The 19,276-nt window shown below is 38.9% G+C and overlaps 2 protein-coding genes across 20 annotated transcripts in view; one reads left to right on the top strand and one right to left on the bottom strand.

Annotated features, from left to right (window-relative positions):
• AAGAB (alpha and gamma adaptin binding protein) overlaps positions 1–19,276 on the bottom strand; it is a 308,159-nt gene that overhangs the window by 79,400 nt on the left and 209,483 nt on the right. The window lies entirely within an intron of this gene.
• IQCH (IQ motif containing H) overlaps positions 1–19,276 on the top strand; it is a 237,670-nt gene that overhangs the window by 16,214 nt on the left and 202,180 nt on the right. For 13 of the 17 annotated variants that reach the window (XM_084978737.1, XM_084978733.1, XM_021100401.2 and 10 more), the window contains one exon: positions 9,699–9,816. In XM_084978737.1, coding sequence (XP_084834863.1) covers positions 9,699–9,816 — 118 coding nt within the window. Of the gene's footprint in view, positions 1–298; positions 370–9,698; positions 9,817–19,276 lie in introns of all 17 variants that reach the window. The other 4 variants (XR_014817110.1, XM_084978785.1, XM_084978757.1 and 1 more) reach the window with 1 other exon arrangement.

The following is a 19,276-nucleotide window of genomic DNA, read 5'->3' on the forward strand; positions in this document are numbered from 1 at the left end:
CCGAGCTGCGTCTGTGACCTACACCACAGCTCATGGCAACGCCAGATCCTTAACCCACTGAGCAAGACCAGGAATCGAACCCACATTCTCATGGATACCAGTCAGGTTTGTTAACTGCTGAGCCATGATGGGAACTCTGCAGGAATCTTTTTAAGACACCTCTCCCTTTTTTTCAGGCTTAGTTTAATTAAAACTGACTAATATAATCCACAAACTAACTTCATGAGCAAACTGCAGTACATGCTAATGCTCTGAAAAAACATGTACCAATGTGACCCCACTGTTCATACCCTTGCAGTTTGAAGCTTCTAATCTCAGGAGGTATCCAGTACCAGAGGTGACATGAGCACATGAGGAATGCAGTGACAAGCTGAGTATTAAATAGTAGTATAAAGTAATTTCTTATTTTTATTTCTTACTGTATATAAATAGAAGCTCTTATATTCTTCACATGACCAATGGCATTGTCTTATGTAGCACCTGAGAGATGACATTTCAGAGACCACAGGTCTAGAGTTGAGGGTTCTTAAACTTTGGTTTGCAGTCCTCTTTCACCGGCTCCAGCTGGGGTCCTGGAATCTGCGTTTTAACAAACACTCTTGGTAATCCTCATGCAAATAATTTGTGCTTGGAATTCCTGGGAAAGCATGACTCCCTGGAATCAGTATTCTTCTAGCCAACTAGAGGACCTGCCTCTGTATGATCAAAAGCCTGGTCCTGGAAATGCTGCTACCCCATTGCTATGAAGGGTTGGAGAAAGCCTCTTGCACCAGGATTGAGCCAGGAGTGGGACCCTGCAGCCAGACTGGTAGGACTACAGTGTGTGCTTACATTGTGAGTCTGATGGTGTGTCAAAGGCCAAAAGTCCAAGGCAGCAGCTCCTGAGAAAAGTGGCACGTAAGGAGGACTACAAATCCCTGTTGCTCCTTTGACAGTAGAGCCCAGCTGCTACCAGCAACTGAGACTCAACACTGTTCAGATAGATAGGGCTTCGTTCTACAATGGAAGCCCAGGAAATTGGAAGAATTCATTCCAAATGAGTACTATCCCCGGATACACCTTGAAAAATGATGTAGAAAAGATATATAATCCTCCTCCTCCTCGTTATTATCAGTATCATGAATCATCATTATTGTCAATGTATTTATAACACGACAGTTTACAAAGGACTTTTTTTAACCTATAAGGCATATAGTTATGCTTTGCTTCTAAAGATGTGCAAACTGAGGCTCATACCTGTGTTTTAGGTCACACAGGCCATCAATAGTAAGGCCCAGGTCCAAGTTCACTCAAGTATCTGCAATCTAGTATTCTTCTCCTACACCACAGCCACTCAAAAATCAGGAAGCCAAATTTTCACAAAGAATGGTTTTCCTTTTTAACAAGCATTGTTCAAGAAAAAAAAAAAAAAAACTGGTAGTTTTGTCTAGTAGGGAAAAAAAAAAAAAACCCAGTATTTACACAAAGTAATGATAATGCATGCCAGAAAATGCAAGGTTTTCCTGGCTGTCGTTTAGAAAATAATAAGGACACTATCAAAAATGGTATATCTTCTCCAAAAAGCTCAAAGTGCTTTTGTATTGTTTTCAAAATAGGTTTCATTATTATTCCCTTTTTGGCAGTGATTCTTCTTCTATGTCAAAGTGTGGTTCTTCCTCTTATCATTGCTGGCTTGCACAGATTTTATTGCTTGTGATATCTGCTCACACTGTTCTTAATGACCATGCTTTGCTTATTGACACTAGGGGGTTACTACCATCTGTACCCACACTCTCAGAACCACACAGAAATCTTCATTTTACATTCTGCTATGCTAGTGTTTGAGGAGGAAAAAAAAAAACAAGAACAAAGCAAATAAGTAATAGTGAGAAACAGTGAGAAGGAAAGAAGCGGTTTCTGTTAAATGGTGAGTGTAGATTAGAAAGTACATTTTCACTCTGTTATTGAAGGACCCTGGAGCCAATCTGTTCTGGGTTGTTACAAAGTGGTACCCAAATCCCAGTGATACAGAATATAACTATATCCTAGTTACAGAGAGAGACAAAGCATAGGTAACAAGATGTTAACACTTGGCAATCTAGGTGAAGGCTATTTGGATGCTCATTATTCTTTCAATTTTTCTGTGAGTTTGAAATTTTCTGAAATAAAGAGTATTAAAAAGCATTATAAAATAAAAAACCAATTGGAAAAACATTTACAACATGTGATATAAAAACTGCTGATGTTCTTAAAAATAAAGAGCTCTTGCCAATAATAATAAAAAATCCTTGATATAGACAAAAGGACATAAATAGACCACTCACAAAGCTAGAAATGAAAATAACCAGCAAATAGGTGAAAATGCTTAATCTCACTGGTAAACCAGAGAAATGGGAATTAAACTATATGTTACTACTTTTCTTAACAAATTAGCAAAACAGATCATTTAAATCACCCCGATACTCATTGATGATGATGGGGCTGAAAGATAGGCATACTTTTATATTACTGGTGGGAGGTGTAAATTGTCATAAAGTTCTTAAAGGAGGTTTTTCAAGACAATTTTTTGAACTGTTATTTTTTAGCTTAGTAGTTGTATAGCAATAGCAATATATTTGCAAATACCTTAAGTGTTAACAGTCAAAGAATGATTAAAGCTATATCTATTTGTTATTATACAGCTCTTAAAATCAATATTGTAGGGAGTTCCCATCATGGCTCAGCCCTTAACAATCTGACTAGCATTCATGTGGACGCAGGTTCTATCCCTGGCCTTGCTCAGTGGGTTAACGATCTGGGGTTGCTGTGGCTGTTGTGTAAGCTGGTGGCTACAGCTCTGATTCAACCCCTAGCCTGGGAACCTCCATATGCCATGCATGTGTCCCTGAAAAACAAACCAAAAAAACACTGATATTGTCCAAGAAGTTTTTTTTGTTTTTTGTCTTTTTGCTATTTCTTTGGGCCGCTCCCGCGGCATATGGAGGTTCCCAGGCTAGGGGTCGAATCGGAGCTGTAGCCGCCAGCCCACGCCAGAGCCACAGCAACGCAGGATCCGAGCTGCATCTACAACCCACACTACAGCTCACAGCAACGCCGGATCGTTAACCCACTGAGCAAGGGCAGGGACCGAACCCGCCACCTGATGGTTCCTAGTCGGATTCGTTAACCACTGCGCCATGACGGGAACTCCTGTCCAAGAAGTTTTAATGACATAGAAAGCTTCTCATAGTACATACTGAAGGCGGGGGAAGGAGGATACAAAATTGCATCTCAATTCAAGTTCACCTCTAAATATATAATCTACAGAGGTAAAAGGACTCGTAAATATACTAAGAGTTTCAGTTCTAGGATGGTGCTGTAGATATACTTTCCCCTATTACTTCTGATAAACACAACTAGTAAAACCCCTGGATGTTATATATAAAATAAACTTGGGACTCTCCAGAGTTCCCGTTGTGGAGCAGCGGAAACAAATCAAATAGGAAACATGAGGTTACAGGTTTGATTCCTGGCCTCACTCAGTGGGTTAAGGATCTGGCATTGCTGTGGCTGTGGTGTAGGCCTGCAGTTGCAGCTCTGATTCAACCCCTAGCCTGGGAACCTCCATGTGTCGTGGGTGCGGCCCTAAAAAGACAAAAAGACAAAAAATTTAAAAAATGAAATAAAATTTGGACTCTGAAAGGTGGAGAGAAGGAAAGGACCTGATGGTGAGGTCCTTGGATTTTCTGTTTACCTCGTATGTCCCAAGTCTGACCTGTATTATTTGCCCGTCCTCTGAAGATGTTCTTTTAACATTTCTTGTAATACAAGCCTCTGGTGACAAATTCCTTTAGTTTTTGTTTGTTTGAGAACATCTTTATTTTCTCTTCATGTGTGAAGGTAATTTTGCTAAATACAGAATTACAGGTTGGGGTTTTTTTCTCTCCACACTTCAAATATTTTTGTCCATACTCTACCTGCTTTGCATGGATTGTGGAGAGGAATTCGATATGATTCTTATTTTGTTCTTCTATAGGTAAGTCTTTTTCCCCTAGTCGTCTTCTTTCAAGATTTTCTTTGTCCTTGGTTTTCCATAGTTTGAGTATTATTATGGCCAGGTGTAGTTTGTTTGTTGGCATTTATTCCCTTAGTATTCTCTGAGTTTTCTGGATCTGTGGTTTAGCATCTGACATTAATTTTGGAAAATTCTTAGCCCTTATCATTCACACGTTTCTTCTGCTCCTTTCTCCTCTTTCTGATATTTTTGTTGCATGTTACACCATTTATAGTTGTCCCATAGTTCTTGATACTCCTTTCTGCTTCGCTTATAATTTTTCTCTTTGCATTTCATTTTTGGAGTTTATATTGACAGTTCTTGAAGCTCACTGATTCTTTCCTTGGCCATGTCCAGTCTATTGATAAGCCTACCAAAGGCATTCTTCATTTGTTACGGTGGTTTTGATTTCTAACATTACTTTTTGATTCTTTCTTGGAGTTTCAACCTCTCTGCTTACAGTACCGGGTGTTCTTGCATATTGTCCACTTTATCCATTAGTACCCTTAGCATATTAATCGTAGTTGGGTTTTTTTTGTTTGTTTGTTTTTGCTTTTTAGGGACATACCTACGGCATGTGGCTAGGGGTCTAAGTGGAGCTAGAGCTGCCAGCCTACGCCATAGCCACAGCAACGCCAGATCCAAGTTGTGTCTGCGACCTATATCACAGCTCATGGTAACGCCGGATCTTTAAGCCACTGAGCGAGGCCAGGTATCGAACTCGCAACCTCAAGGTTCCTAGTTGGATTCATTTCCACTACACCATGACGAGAACTCCTAATCATGGTTATTTTTTATTCCTGGTCTGATAATTCCAAAATCTCTCTTATATCTGAATCTGATTCTAATGCTTGCTTTGTCTCTTCAGACCTTTTTTTTTTTTTTTTTTTTTTTTTTTTGTCTTGCCTTTTAGCATGGCTTGTCAGTGTTTTTGGAAGCTGGACATGATGTATTAGGTATTAAGAACTGAGGTAAATAGGAACATAGTGTGAGGTAGGTAGGCCTTTATCTGCTGGCAGTTATGCTATGTTTACTGTTTGCTGCAACTCTCGATGTCCAAGGCTTCAATTTCCCTAACTACATGTATCTTCTCTATTGTCTTTGGGTTTTCCTAGAAACGCCTGTCTGAATAGAGTCTGAGCTTTGCAGTTTTTTCATCTGTAATCCTCTGTATGCAGAGGCTCTATGACTGTGGAGTACATTGGGGGGAAGCATTCAGTAATCCTATGATTAGATCTCAGCCTTTTGGTGGGTTTATTCCCCTGGACTGTTTCCTTCACAAGGTTTTCTCAGTGTTTTTCCCCTTACGTGAGGTAGGAAGACTAGAGGGGGCTGGAGTTAAGCCAGCTGACCTTCTTCAGGTCAGATAAGGCTTTGGTAAAATAGTTTTCTCTGAGTCCTAGCCTTCATTACAGAAAATGGAACAAAGAACAGAACTATCTAGGAGAATTTTGAAATAGTTTCTTTTGCTTTTCCCCTGAAGCAGGAAGGGATTTTCTCTCATCTTCACAGGGAGAACACAATAGGACTGCTGGAGGTAAAATTCCTGGAAGTATGGGTTGTCCTCAGACTTGGCCCCTCAGAGATTTTCACTCTCAAGCTAATCCACACTGAGCCTCCAGCAATGTGTCAATTAGAATTTAAGTGTTCTTATAAGCAACTTTATGCCAATAAAATGGACAACCTAGAAGAAATGAACAAATTCTCACAAAGGTACAACCTTCCAAGGCTCAGCCAGGAAAAAGGAGAAAATAAAAATGAAGTACAGAAATTGAAACTGTGATTTTAAAATGTCCAAAAAACAAAAGTCCAAAACCAGATGGCTTCACAGGTGAATTCTATCAAACATTTAGAGAGTAGTTAACACCTATTCTTCTGAAACTCTTCCAAAAAATTGCAGAGGAAAAAAAAAAATTCCCAGGCTCATTCTATGAGGCCACCATCATCCTGATACCAAAACCAAAGATGCCACAAAAGAAGAAAATTATAGGCCAATACCACTGATGAACATAGATGCAAAAATCCTCAACAAAATATTAGCAAACCAAATACAATGGTACATTAAAAGAATCACACACCATGATCAAGTGGGATATATCCCAGGGTTGAAAGGATTTTTCAATATCCACAAATTAATTAATGTTATACACCACATAAACAAACTGAAGAATAAAAACCACACAGTCATCTCAATTTATGAAGAAAAATCTTTTGACAAAATTCAACACCCGTTTATGATAAAGAAAAAAAAAACCTCTCCAGAAAATGGGCATAAGGGAACCTATCTCAACATAATAAAGCCCATATATGACAAACCCACAGCTAACATCATTCTTAATTTTGAAAAGCTGAAAACATCTGCATTGAAATCAAGAACAAGACAAGGGTGTCCACCCTCACCACTTTTATTCAACATAGTTTTGAAAGTTCTAACCACAGAAATCGGAGAAGAAAAATAAACCATAAACAAAACAAATTGGAAAAGAAGTATAACTGTCACTGTTTGCAGATGACAAGATACTATACATAGAAAATCCTAAAGATGATAGCAGAAAACTACTCATCAATGAATTTGGTAATGTTTCAGGATACAAAATTAATACACAGAAGTCTCTTGCATTCCTATACACTACCAATGAAAGAGAAGAAAAACAAACTAAGGAAACAATCCCATTTTGATCATTGTACAAAGAGAATAAAATACCTAGGAATAAATCTATCTAAAGAGGCAAAAGAGGGAGTTCCCATCATGGCTCAGTGGAAATGAATCTGACTAGCATCCACGAGGATGCAGGTTTGATCCCTGGCCTTGCTCAGTGGGTTAAGGATCTGGTGTTGCCATGAGTTGTGGTGTAGGTTGCAGATGTGGCTTGGATCTGGTGTTGCTGTGGCTGTGGTGTAGGCTGGGAGCTACAGTTCTGATTAGACCCCTAGCCTGGGAACCTCTATATGCCACAGGTACAGCCCTAAAAGGAGAAAGAAAAAAAAAAAGAGGCAAAAGACATATATACTCTGAAAACTGTAAGACACTGTTGAAGGAAATCAAAGATGACACAAACAAATAGAGAGTTATACCATGTTCTTGGATTCAAAGTATCAATACCATCAAAATGGGTATCCACCAAAGGCAACCTACAGCTTCAGTGCAATCCTTATTAAATCACCAATGGCATTTTTCACATAACTAGAACAAAATTTTTTTAATTTATGCCAAAACACAAAAGACCCCAAATAGCTAAAGCACTCAAGAAAAAAAAAAAAAAAATGGAGCTGGAGGAATCAGGCTCCCTGTCTTGAGACTATAGCATAAAGCTACAATCATCAAAATGGTATGGAACTGGCACGAAAAAGAAATACAGATCAGTAGAATAGCATAAAAAGCCCAGAAATAAATCCACACACCTATGGTCAATTAGTCTATGACAAAAGAGCCAAGAATATACAACAGAGAAAATACAGTCTCCTCAATAAGTGGTTCTGGGAAAATTGGACAGCTACATGTAACAGAATGAAATTAGAGCATTCTCTAAGACCATACACAAAAATAGACTCAAAATGGATTAATGGCCTAAACATAAGACTAGATACTTTAAAAGTCTTAGAGAAAACATAGGTGGAACAATTTTTGAAATAAATCACAGCAACAATCTTTTTTGACCCACCTCCAAGAGTAAAAATAAATGGGACCTAATTAAACTTAAAAGCTTTTGCATAGCAAAGGACACCATAAACAAAACAAAAAGACAGCCCACAGAATGGAAGAAAAGCTTTGCAAACGAAGCAACCAACAGGGATTTATTATCTTCAAAATATACAAACATCTCATACCGGCTTTATATAAAAAAATAAATAAAAAGTGGTCAGAAGATCTGAACAGACATTTATCCAAAGAAGACAGATGGATGGCCAAGAAGCATACAAAAAGATATTCAAAATCACTACTTATTAGAGAAATGCAAATCAAAACTACAATGAGAGACCATCATCGAAAAGTCTATAAGCAATAAGTGCTGGAGAGGTTGTGGAGAAAAGGGAACCCTCCTACATTGCTGGTGGGAATGTAAGCTGGTGCAACCCTATGGAGAACAGTAGGGAGGTTTCTTACAAAACTAAATATAGAAATACCATACGATCCAGCAATCCCACTCCTGGGCATCTATCCAGAGAAAACCATGACTCGAAAAGATACATGTAATCCAATGTTCATTGCAGCACTATTTACAATAACCAAGACTTCAGGCAACCTAAGTGGCCATTGACAGAGGATTGGATAAAGAAGTTGTGGTACATACATACAATACAATATGACTCAGCCATAAATGCAAATGAAATAATGCCATTTTGCAGCAACATGGATGGACTTAGAAATTATCACACTAAGTCAAGAAAACCAAAGAGAAATATCATATGAGATCACTAATTTGTAGACTCTAATAAAAAATGATACAAAAGAACTTACAGAACAGAAACAGACTCAAAGATTTAGAAACCAAAACTAATGGCTACCAAAAGGGAAACATGGGGTGGGGGATAAATTAGGGGGTTGGGATCAACATATACACACTACTATACCTAAAATAGGTAAGTAATAAGGACCTACTTTACAGCACAGGGACATCTACTCAACACTCTAATAATCTATATGGGAAAAGAATCTGAAAAAGAATGGTTATATATATATATATTTATATATGTGTGTGTGTGTGTATACATATGATTCATTTTGCTGTACACCTGAAACTAATACAAAATTGTAAGTCAACTATACTCCAATATAAATTTTTTTTTAAGTTTTAAGTTTTCTTCCCAGTACTGGCCCCAGCTCTTGGACTTTATCCACCTCTTTCCCTAGTTTTGAAGGCAGCAGTTTTCCCTGTGATCTCAATTCTTTGATGTATCTAAGAGCTGTTTTTCAGTTTCTTCAGCTTTTTCTTGTTGTGGGGATTAGAGTGGCAACTTCTAAATTCTATAAATGTTGGAATAAATCCAGAAGTCCATAAATTGCTTTTTCATGATAATTTTACAAAAGGGAGCATCACAGTAGAATCAAGAGATTGACTCGTTGGTTGTTGAATTTAATTGACCTTAATTATGTTGACCATTTTAAAGAACTGGAACCTGCTTTCAAATTAAAAATTATAAGACCTAAATTACACACATAAACACTCATTCTTACAACTTTATTTTTACATTGCAATCCAATGGAACTGCTCACTGCTTAACAAGGAAGACTTTTAACCACCTTTGATCCTTAAGTCTTTGCGATTATACAAAATAGCGCAAGTTTAAAGACTATAAGGATGAACTGCTTAGGAATCAACATTTTGAATAAATTTACCACTGGCTATCCTGTGACTTAATTTTATTTAACAATATACAGCATATTTTTTAAATCGAGAAATGTTTTAGAGTGTGGCAATTCTGTCAGTTGTGACTCACATAAACTCAGCCAGAGAGAGCTTTTTATTCACACCAAAATAGTCATTATCAGACTTGGAAGTTCTTATGCCTGATAAACAAGTGCAGTTTTATAGTGGCAAATATGCTAAAGTTGGTCAAATTTACTATAGTTGCCAATAGAATATTTTCTATAAAATATGATGTAACTAGGAAGCATTATTTTTAAATTACACTTTGTTAAGCTGTTAAGATAGCAAATTTGATTTAATTTTTTTTTTAAACTTAGGTTGTTTCCAGCTGTAATTGATCAGAAATCATTTATTTTCCCTCTGGAGTCTGAGGTTAAACATTGGCAACCCCAGAGACAGCATGGTTCATTTCCACATGCCTTTCCAAGAGTAAAGGTAGGAATACAGAAATCCTAGAGACAGAAAGTGGATTGGTGGCTGCCAGAGGCTGGAAGGAGGAGGGAAGAGTGGGGAGTGATATCTGATGGTTGTCAAGTGTCTTTGGGGAATAATGATATATTCTGAAATTAAATACCGGTGATGGCTGCACCACTCTGTCAGTCTACGAAACACCATTGAATTCACTTCAAAAGGGTGAATTTAAAGTATATGAATTATATCTCAAAAAAGCTGTTGAAAAAAAATTTTTAAAGAGTCAAGATTGGAAATTGTGTTCTTTTTTATTCGGCCGCTCCCGTGGCATATGGGAATTCCCAGGTCAGGGATCAAACCTGAGCCACAGCAATGACAATGCCAAATCCTTAACCACTCGGCCACAAAGGAACTCCTGGAAATTGTGTTCTAATTGAGAAAACATGCCCTTATTGTTTCAGTTTTGTTCATGGCATGGTTGATTTCTATGACAAAAGAGCTTTCTTTGAACGGAGCCCTAGAAGTAAAAGATTCCAGATGGCAAGGCATAGAGCCCAAGAGGCTTCTGACTTTGCTTCCATCAGATGTGCTTTCAGTTTGATTCCTGTTCCCTCCCTGGCTTCTCCAAAGTGATAACAACTCACTTCTTCTGGGTACCAGGTGCCATTGTCAGTGCTTTGGGAAAACTAACTTGTTTAACCTCCAGAACAATCCTAGAAGGAGGTGGTATTACTATCTTCATTTTATTGATGAAAAAACTAAGAGAACATACCTAGCGTCAGAGCCAGGATCCTGAACCCAGAAATGTAGGGATCCAGAGCTGAGCGCCTAACCACTGTGGTACCCTTTTTAAGTAACAGCTTTATTGAGATACATAGCCCATAAAATTCACTCTTTAAAAAATGTTCATTCAGTGGTTTTTAGTATATGCGCAGTTGTGCAGCTATCATGTGGTACCCTTTTTACAATTGTTTGTATTAGTTCTAGGTACTTTGGCAGTAAGCATCTTTGCTGCAAGCATTTTTGCCCCGGCCATTTTTGCCATAAGCATTTTTACTGCACAACTAATTGGCCATGAGGCAATTTTGTTGGAAAAGATAAATAACAAAATATGAAAGAGGGACATTAACAAGGACATAATGAAACATGAGAAATGAATAACAAAATTTAAAAGACTATTACAAAATACAAAATATTTGAATATATTTAAAATGTATATAGATCGTGGCAATACTGTGCAAATGACTGATTTTGTTTTGTGGATTGTACCTAAGTATTTGTCTTCCAGGTCTTTCATTCATTGTATTTTATTCATTGTTTTGTCTGTCAATTTGTCTCCTTGTTCAGCATTGCCTTTTTTTTCCCTTCATTTTTGGCTGCCTCGAGGCATATGGAGTTCCTAGGCCAGGGATCAGATCTGAGCCACAGTCATGACCTAAGCCACAGCTGTGGCAACACTGGATCCTAAGCCCATTGTGCTGGGCCAGGGATTGAATCTGCATCCCAGAGCTCCCAAGATGCTGCCCATCCTGTTGCACCACGGCAGGAGCTCCCAGCACTACATTTTCTTTTTTACTAACATTTCTTCCTTCATTAAGAGAAGTATCTAGGATGCATGTTTACTAGGATGCATGCTCATACCTGAGCTTTGTATTGCGCTATGAAATCTACACTGCTGTGTATTCTTTGCATGTTTGTCACGTGTTCATTGACAGATGTTCAAAAGTTACACAGGAAACGTTGGTTCAACTCTGCACCATCAAGTCCCTTGGCCTTCTTCTCCTCCAGTGTAGTGTGTTTCAAAATAAGAAACCAGTTATAAGGACAAATCATGGTCATTGGTCATCTGGATAAATCCATCAATAATGTCACTAACTGGAAGAAATGATAACATATTTCAACCAGTGGAAACGAGACCGTCAAACCAAAACCTATCAACTAGTTAAGTGACCTTTTATGGCAGAACGGCCTTACAGCCAAATAGTTATGTAGCAAAAATGTTAGCGGCAAAAATGCCTACTGCAAAGATGTCTATATCAAAGTTGTTTATCATGAAAGTATTTCACAGATTGTATAACCATATTTTTCTTTTACTGCAATTGCCACAGTCTATGACCAGATATTGAGTTGTATGATTTTTAAAAAAATATTCGACTTCCCACTAGATTATAAGCTTAATGACGGTAGGATCCATGTCAGTTTGTCCATAGCAGTGTAATGCCAGGGGACTCTCAATACATGTTGGTTGAATGAAAAAATAAAACCACCATAGTGACTTCCAATGGTGTGCTCATCTCCATATAAAATATTCATTCAGTCTCCTCTGCACCCTCAAAGTGGCCCACTGCTACCTTTGTCATTGCATTTGTCACATTGGGTTCCTTGACCCACTGTCTGTGGAGTACTTAATGTGTGCCAAGAACTGTTAGAGGCACACTGGGGTGAACAATTCAGACCAGGTTCCCAGTCTCATAGAGCTTACATTCTAGGAGGATGGAGAAAGACCATCAACAAGAAAATATCAGCTAACAGTAAAGGCTATCATGAAATTAAAACAATGCTATGATAAAGGGAGCTTAAATGTCTCATCTTCCTTACTATTAAGTCTCTACTTTCGTTAAATTTTTATTTTTTTTTTTGCCAAGAATCTCAGGAGGATCAGAGTTGGTCTACTAGAGATCAGATTGAAGATCTCTAGTTTATAAAGACAATGAAATAAAATATATGAAATTGGAACACATAGTTGTAATTATTATTCCAGGAAAAAAAAACTATGACCAGAAATATATTTTCCCAAAAGTTAGGAAATGATTATAGACATAAGGAATCTTACATGCCTTGTATAACCCCGTGTTCTTTTACTGTGAGCATGGGTGGGCTTCATTTAGAAAGGGGCATGGACTGTTTCCCACCCTGATTTTACTTCCAGGGCCTGGATCCCTATTGTTGTTTTATACCTAATATCAGAAACATCTGCTTAAAAATGTATAACCTCTAAACACAAAAGATAGCCCTCATTTTTGCATTGTCAAGTCAATGATAAACAGGGCTGTTTTGCCAACTGTTCTGCAAGCCTACAGCACCAACTTAAAAGCTTATATTATTGACTAGTTGTGAAGTCTAACTGGATCACTATCACCTTTAATTGCCCACTGCCAATCTTTTGAACTAGGTAAACCCCAGTTTAAATTTTCTTTCTCTAAAGTGAAGAAATTATTTTTGGAATTCTATTTCACACCAAAAAACTTAAATGACAAACCATTTGGAGTTTCGTGATTGTAATTAAGAATCATTTACTCTCTTACATTTGAAAAAGCCATATTCTGATGGCTTTTTTTTTTTTTTCTTTTTAGGGCCACACCCGCCACATATGGAGGTTCCCATGCTAGGGGTCTAATCGGAACTACAGCTGTCAGCCTAGGCCACAGCCACAGCAGCGCAGGATCCAAGCCGTGTCTACAGCCCACACCACAGTTCACAGGAACCCTGGATCCTTAACCTATTGAGTGAGGCCGGGGATTGAACCCAAAACCTCATGGTTCTCAATTGGATTCGTTTCCACTGATGGCTCTTCTTTATAGTATATCTTAACTTCAAATTAACACCCTTCTTTCAGGCACCCTGGGCTATAGGCACAGCTGTACTTGTAACAACAGTCAAGGAACAGGTTTGAAATAACAAACTAAAAAGATAAGGAGGATGGAGAAGAAAAGGAGAAAAAACTTTATAGGCCAAGAGAGTATTTCATTTTCTTGTTGAGTCTGGTGAGTTAAGTCTGAAAGCAATTTCAAAATGGAAGTTACTAAACTATTCAGATCCAAGGACCTACTTAGAAGCATGATGTATCTCCTTCAAACAGGCTACCTCTCTGTGCCTTAGTTCCTCATCTGCAAAATGGGTTCTAGGACACCTGTTTTTAGGATAAACGAGTTAACATACATGTTCATAACAGTGCCCCATACATGGTCAGTGCTATGTATGTGGTCATTCTTCTTATTTGTTGATGAATACTGGTCAACCTCAATTATGTACCTGCTATGTACCAGGCCCTATTTTAGGCATCAGCCAAATTTTCTACCCTCATGGGGTATGCACTGGAGTTGGGATAAGGTCATTAGGAAAACAGAAAACAACTTGAAAAGTAAACATATGGTATGTTAGTTGGTGAGAGAAAAGTTAGGGAAGGAACATAAGGAGTGTTGGGATGGTGTCACTTATAAGGTGACACTCGAACAGAAATATGATGGACATGAGGGAGCAAAGCATTTAGGAAGAGTATCACAGGCAGAGAAGACAGAACTTCTAAAGACCCTGAGGAGCTCCCTAGTGGCTCAGTAAGTTAAGGACCTGGTGTTATTACTGCTGTGGTTCGGGTCATTGTTGTGGCATGGATTTGATCCCTGGCCCCAGAACTTCTGCATGCTGTGGGCATGGCCAAAAGAATAATAATAATAATTAAATTAAATTAAATTAAATTAAAGACCCTGAATTAGGAGTGTGAACAAAAAGCAAGGAAGCTGGAGAGGAATGTGTATGAAGGAGAGAAGTGGGAAGAAGAGTAGGGGCCAGATCATGGACACTGTTGTGAGGGCTGTGGAGATCACTCTGATTGAGATGGGAGGCTTTTCACCAGGGACTGATCAGATCTGATTTACAATTTGCAGGGGTCACTCCGGCTTCCGTGTGGGGAACATGATGTAGAAGGGCAAGGGTGGAAGTAGGAAGGCCATGTAGGAGCCTATGTTTGCCACGATGATGAAACCATATCTGCATAACATTCTGGAAGGAAGGAGCTATTGTTATCCCCATCTTACAGATGAGGATACTGAGGATGAGAGGTGATAGTAATTTAAAGCTAAGAAATGGGAGAACTGGGATTCAAACCCAGCTCTTTTTAACATTAAAGTCCTGGCTTTTCCTCACCACTGTAAAAAATACAAAACCTTGAACTCCCTCCCTGTGTTTGCCACAGGGAAATTTCCAACTGGGAAAAAGGGAAAGAAAGAAAGAGAGAGAGAGAGAGAAAGAAAGAGAGAACCAGAATAAATCCCTAATTTTGTTCACAAAGGCCCTACCCGTCTTCAGAATTATCCTCAGCTATGTCGTGCTAAACTTTCCCAAAGAACCTTCTCAATGCAGTGTTCCTGATAAAAGTGGCCTTTTCACTTTCTCATTTACTATGGTGATACTAAGGTGGCCATCATGAAGCCACATCAGAATTATTTACAATGCACTGTGATATTCTATGCAATGCCCTCTTACTGTAATTGGTTACCATTCACTTGATTCTTATTCGTATTTTAAAGAGGTTTATACTTTACAGTGTACATAAGTTATGGCTAATGGAACAGGTGATCAAGCAAGGTATTTGGGGTTATTTCTCTAAAAAAATGGGCATCAAAAATAGGCCCTTAGGATTGTATCTTCTAATAACAGTATTACTATGAGAAAATTCAATTAGCTACATATTTATGACTCATAGCACCTTTTCCAGAAAGATAAGCTATTTATTACAACTGCACTCAGATTTTATGGTATGGTATTCCATAGTTCAGTAACATTTCAAAGGTGGCACACCAAATTTCTCACTCCACTTCTCTCTGGCTTACCAAGGGATGCTAACTTCCAGGCATGCAGGGAAGGCCATTCCATGGCCACCAACTCAGGAGGGTAATTTGTAGTGAAGGAGGGAGGTCACAGAATTAGCAATTGGCCCGTGTTCCATAAAAACTGGACACAGTGTCACCTTTGGCATACACTTCTGCCATAAGCTGATGATTGAGTCACCATGGCATATGGTAAGAATAAAATGAACACAGTAAAACTAAAACTTGTTTTTCTTCACTAGGGTGCTATTTCACTTCCTCAAATATTTTGATTTTTAATGCTGCTATGTGCTAGGTGCTAGAGATGCCAATTTTAGTGTCGTAGGGGCACAGAGTCTCTAGACCAGTATTCTACAGAGTAGCGAGTGCTATATTAGAGATTGGGCAAAAATACTCTGGTAGGGCCAAGAGGATATGCTTAATGCCTGGGATTTGCTTTAGCCAGTAAATACATCATCTCCAAAATCTGTTTCAAGCACAGCAGTTTCTGATCTCTATATCATGTCTGCCATAGCTCACACAGTAGGTTTTTCCATCAACTCTTCACTACAGTGAGGACCTTCAATCCAGTGACGTCTCATTATCGATTTATAACTTTTGCCTTACTGTGCTTTTTTCTTTAGCTAGCATAGAACGCATGATTGTGGCAGAAATTGTTAGTTCCTTACCCAATATTCATTCCAGCATCTGCATTACTATAAACTGTGATTTTGTTTAGGATGGCATCATGCCAGGAGGAATAAGTTTCTTCATTTCTGAGCCTTCTTTGTAACTAAGGCTGACCATGTGTCCCAGTTTTGTCCAGTGAGAACTGCGCAGCAAGCAGTCTACAGGGAGTTGGTTCTAGGGAATGTTTTGCTTTTCTGATGAAAGCGTATAATAACAAATGCCATGTTTCTTCTCCCTTTCCTCTTTCTCCCTTGAACACAGACATGACATTTGGAGTTGCAGCAAGCATCTTGCAACCATGAAGTGATAAACCTAAGGACAAAAGGCAACACTCTTGAGGATGGTTAGAATAGAAAGGAGGATAGGGAGTGGATTCCAAGGGCTTTCCTGAGCAGCTGATTTTTAGCTAGATATATAGCTCCCCAATATAAAGACTGCATTTCCCAGAGTCTCTTGCAGTTGGACATAGCTATATGTCCAAGTACTGGCTAATGAAATGTTAGGGGTGGGTGTTGTAGAGGACGTTTTCGAAACCTTCCTTAAAAGGTAGCCAACTCATGCTCTGTAATCCTTTTCTTCTCCATTCGCTTTTCTGCTGCCTGGAATGGGGCTGTGTTGGCTGGTACTCTAGCAGCCATTTTAGACCAGGAGGAGGCCCATACATTAGGGATTGCAGAGTACTAAGCTGGAAGGGGCCTGGTCCCTAGCAACTTCTTGCACTTCCAAACCAAACTGGAACAGCCTGTCTCTGGACTTAATATACATGAAAGCAATACATTCAGTCTGATTTAAGCAATAACTCCTCCAGTTTTTGGTCACATACAGACATATTTAGTCCTAATCTTCCCATTACCAAATTCAATTTTTCCTATGTCAGGATTTATATTTTATGTCTTCTCCCCTATTAAGGCAACCCCTTTTTTAGCTTAGCTATTCCAGTTATTCCCCTCTCTTTAATCATCCATTTCTCACTCCTTCATCATTCTTAGATCTCTGAGTGACTAGCTCAGGTTTTTGTTTTTGATGCAGCTATCAGTATACTTGTCATCTCCTCAGAGAAGCTCTCCTTTACTACCTTATCTAGGGTAGCTTCACATTATCCTCTACCCCATTTTTGCAGTGTAGTTTTTTTTAAAAAAATATCTATTTTCATGGTTATTATCTAATTCCTTACATTCCTTTAAGGATGTAAGATCTATGTGGGCCAGAACTTGCTCTTGTTCACCCAGACCTCTCAATAATTGTTGGCATGAACAAGTGGAAGGATTTTGTTGGGAGCACGGAAGGAGCACTCTTCCTAAAGGAGGCGTTCAAGTCTTCCCCTAGGGTGTCCCAGAAGACACCTGAAGAGGGGAGAAGAGGACACTCCTAGAAAATGAAACAACATGCTCACTCACAGAGGTGGTGAGAACATACTAGATGTGGAGGCTGGCTGGTCACAGAGCAGCCAGGAGGAGATGGCAGGAGAGGGGGCTGTAAAGTTGGAGGGAACCAGATCATACCACCCTAAGGCAAACCGCTGGAGGTGAGAGACACATTTCAATTAGTGATCAGAGGTTCAGTTATTCTGGAGGCAGGCAGAGGAGGACTGGAGGTAAGGAGACCCATCTTAGGGGCTATTACAAAGGTCTATGTAATCATTAATGAGGGCACAGATCAAAGCAAGCACCTGTGGGGATTAGAGAGGAAGGAACGTATCTGATAGATAGGAAGCTGAATCAAGAGTGTATCAACTAACATTCCTTTGTAATGTGGCAGCATGAGATGATGGAAAGACTTTTGAAGGCAGAGACGTAAGTAAAATCCTGTCTCTCCACATTGCTCCTCATTGGTAAACTAGTGATAATATCACGTACTCCCTGTTGTCATTTTTAAGGACTCCAGTAAAGTCAGCTGAATTATGACAACACCCAATATTATGGTGCCTAGCATAAAACTGGAGCTTGAATAAATGTTAGCGCTCTCTCCCCCAGTCTTCCTCCTAGTCTACAATTCAACTCCTCCAGGAATCAGAGCATAGGATGGCACATCTGAATGGAATTAAAGTCTAAAAGCTTTGTGAACCTGAGGCAGCTTGTCCTTTTAGAAGCAGCTTGGGGCTAAGTAATGCTGTAACTGCTGTTTCCCTAGCCTAGCAGGGAAGAAGAGGGGACATCATAAAGCACACAATGTTAGACTGCAAATGACAAATTAATTAATGGTTACATTTTAACTATACTTTAATTTTAAATATAACCTTTTATTAAGAAAAATTTTCTTTGAATAGACACAAAAATAGAATGAAATCCATGTAACCATCTCCCAACTTTAACAGTTACTATAATTTCACTTTCTTTTTTTTTTTTTTTTTTTTTTTTTTTGCTGGACCTGTGGCATATGAAAGTTTCTAGGCCAGGAATGGCACTTTCACCACAGAAGTGACAACACCAAATCCTTACTACTAGACCACCAGGGAACTCCTAATTCTATCATTCTTATTTCATCTATTCCCTCCACTTTTTTTGGGTGAAGTCTTTTAAAGCAGATCCTACACATTATATACTTTTACTCTTTTTTTTTTTTTTGGTCTTTGTTGTTGTTGTTGCTATTTCTTGGGCCGCTCCCGCGGCATATGGAGGTTCCCAGGCTAGGGGTCTTCGGAGCTGTAGCCACCAGCCTACGCCAGAGCCACAGCAACTCAGGATCCGAGCCGCGTCTGCAACCTACACCACAGCTCACGGCAACGCCGGATCCTTAACCCACTGAGCAAGGGCAGGGACCGAACCCGCAACCTCATGGTTCCTAGTCGGATTCGTTAACCACTGCGCCACGACGGGAACTCCTACTTTTACTCTTAAACACTTCCGATAAAGACAAAAAAAAAAAAAAACCACCCAGATTATCACACCTAATAAACTTAACAATGCACTAGTACTCTATCATTCTCAGTCCATATTCAGTTTTCCCCAGTTGTGTTAAAATTGTTTTTCTGTTTCTTTGAATCAGGATATAAATGACTTGAAGTACAGTTGATGTACAATGATGTACAACATTATGTAAGTTATAGATGTACAATATACTGATTCTCAATTTTTAATTTTTTTTCTTTTTCAGTCACCCCCGAGACATATGGAAGTTCACAGGCAAGGGATCAAACCCAAGCTGGAGCTGTGACCTATGCACAGCTGCACCGGATCTTTAACCCATCGTTCTAGGCCAGGGATCCAACC

Source organism: Sus scrofa, chromosome 1, assembly GCF_054392235.1.
Source record: "Sus scrofa isolate SSC_HxYL_T2T_F1_AM1 chromosome 1, Sscrofa_HxYL_maternal_Yorkshire_Landrace_v2.0, whole genome shotgun sequence".
NCBI lineage: Eukaryota > Metazoa > Chordata > Mammalia > Artiodactyla > Suidae > Sus > Sus scrofa.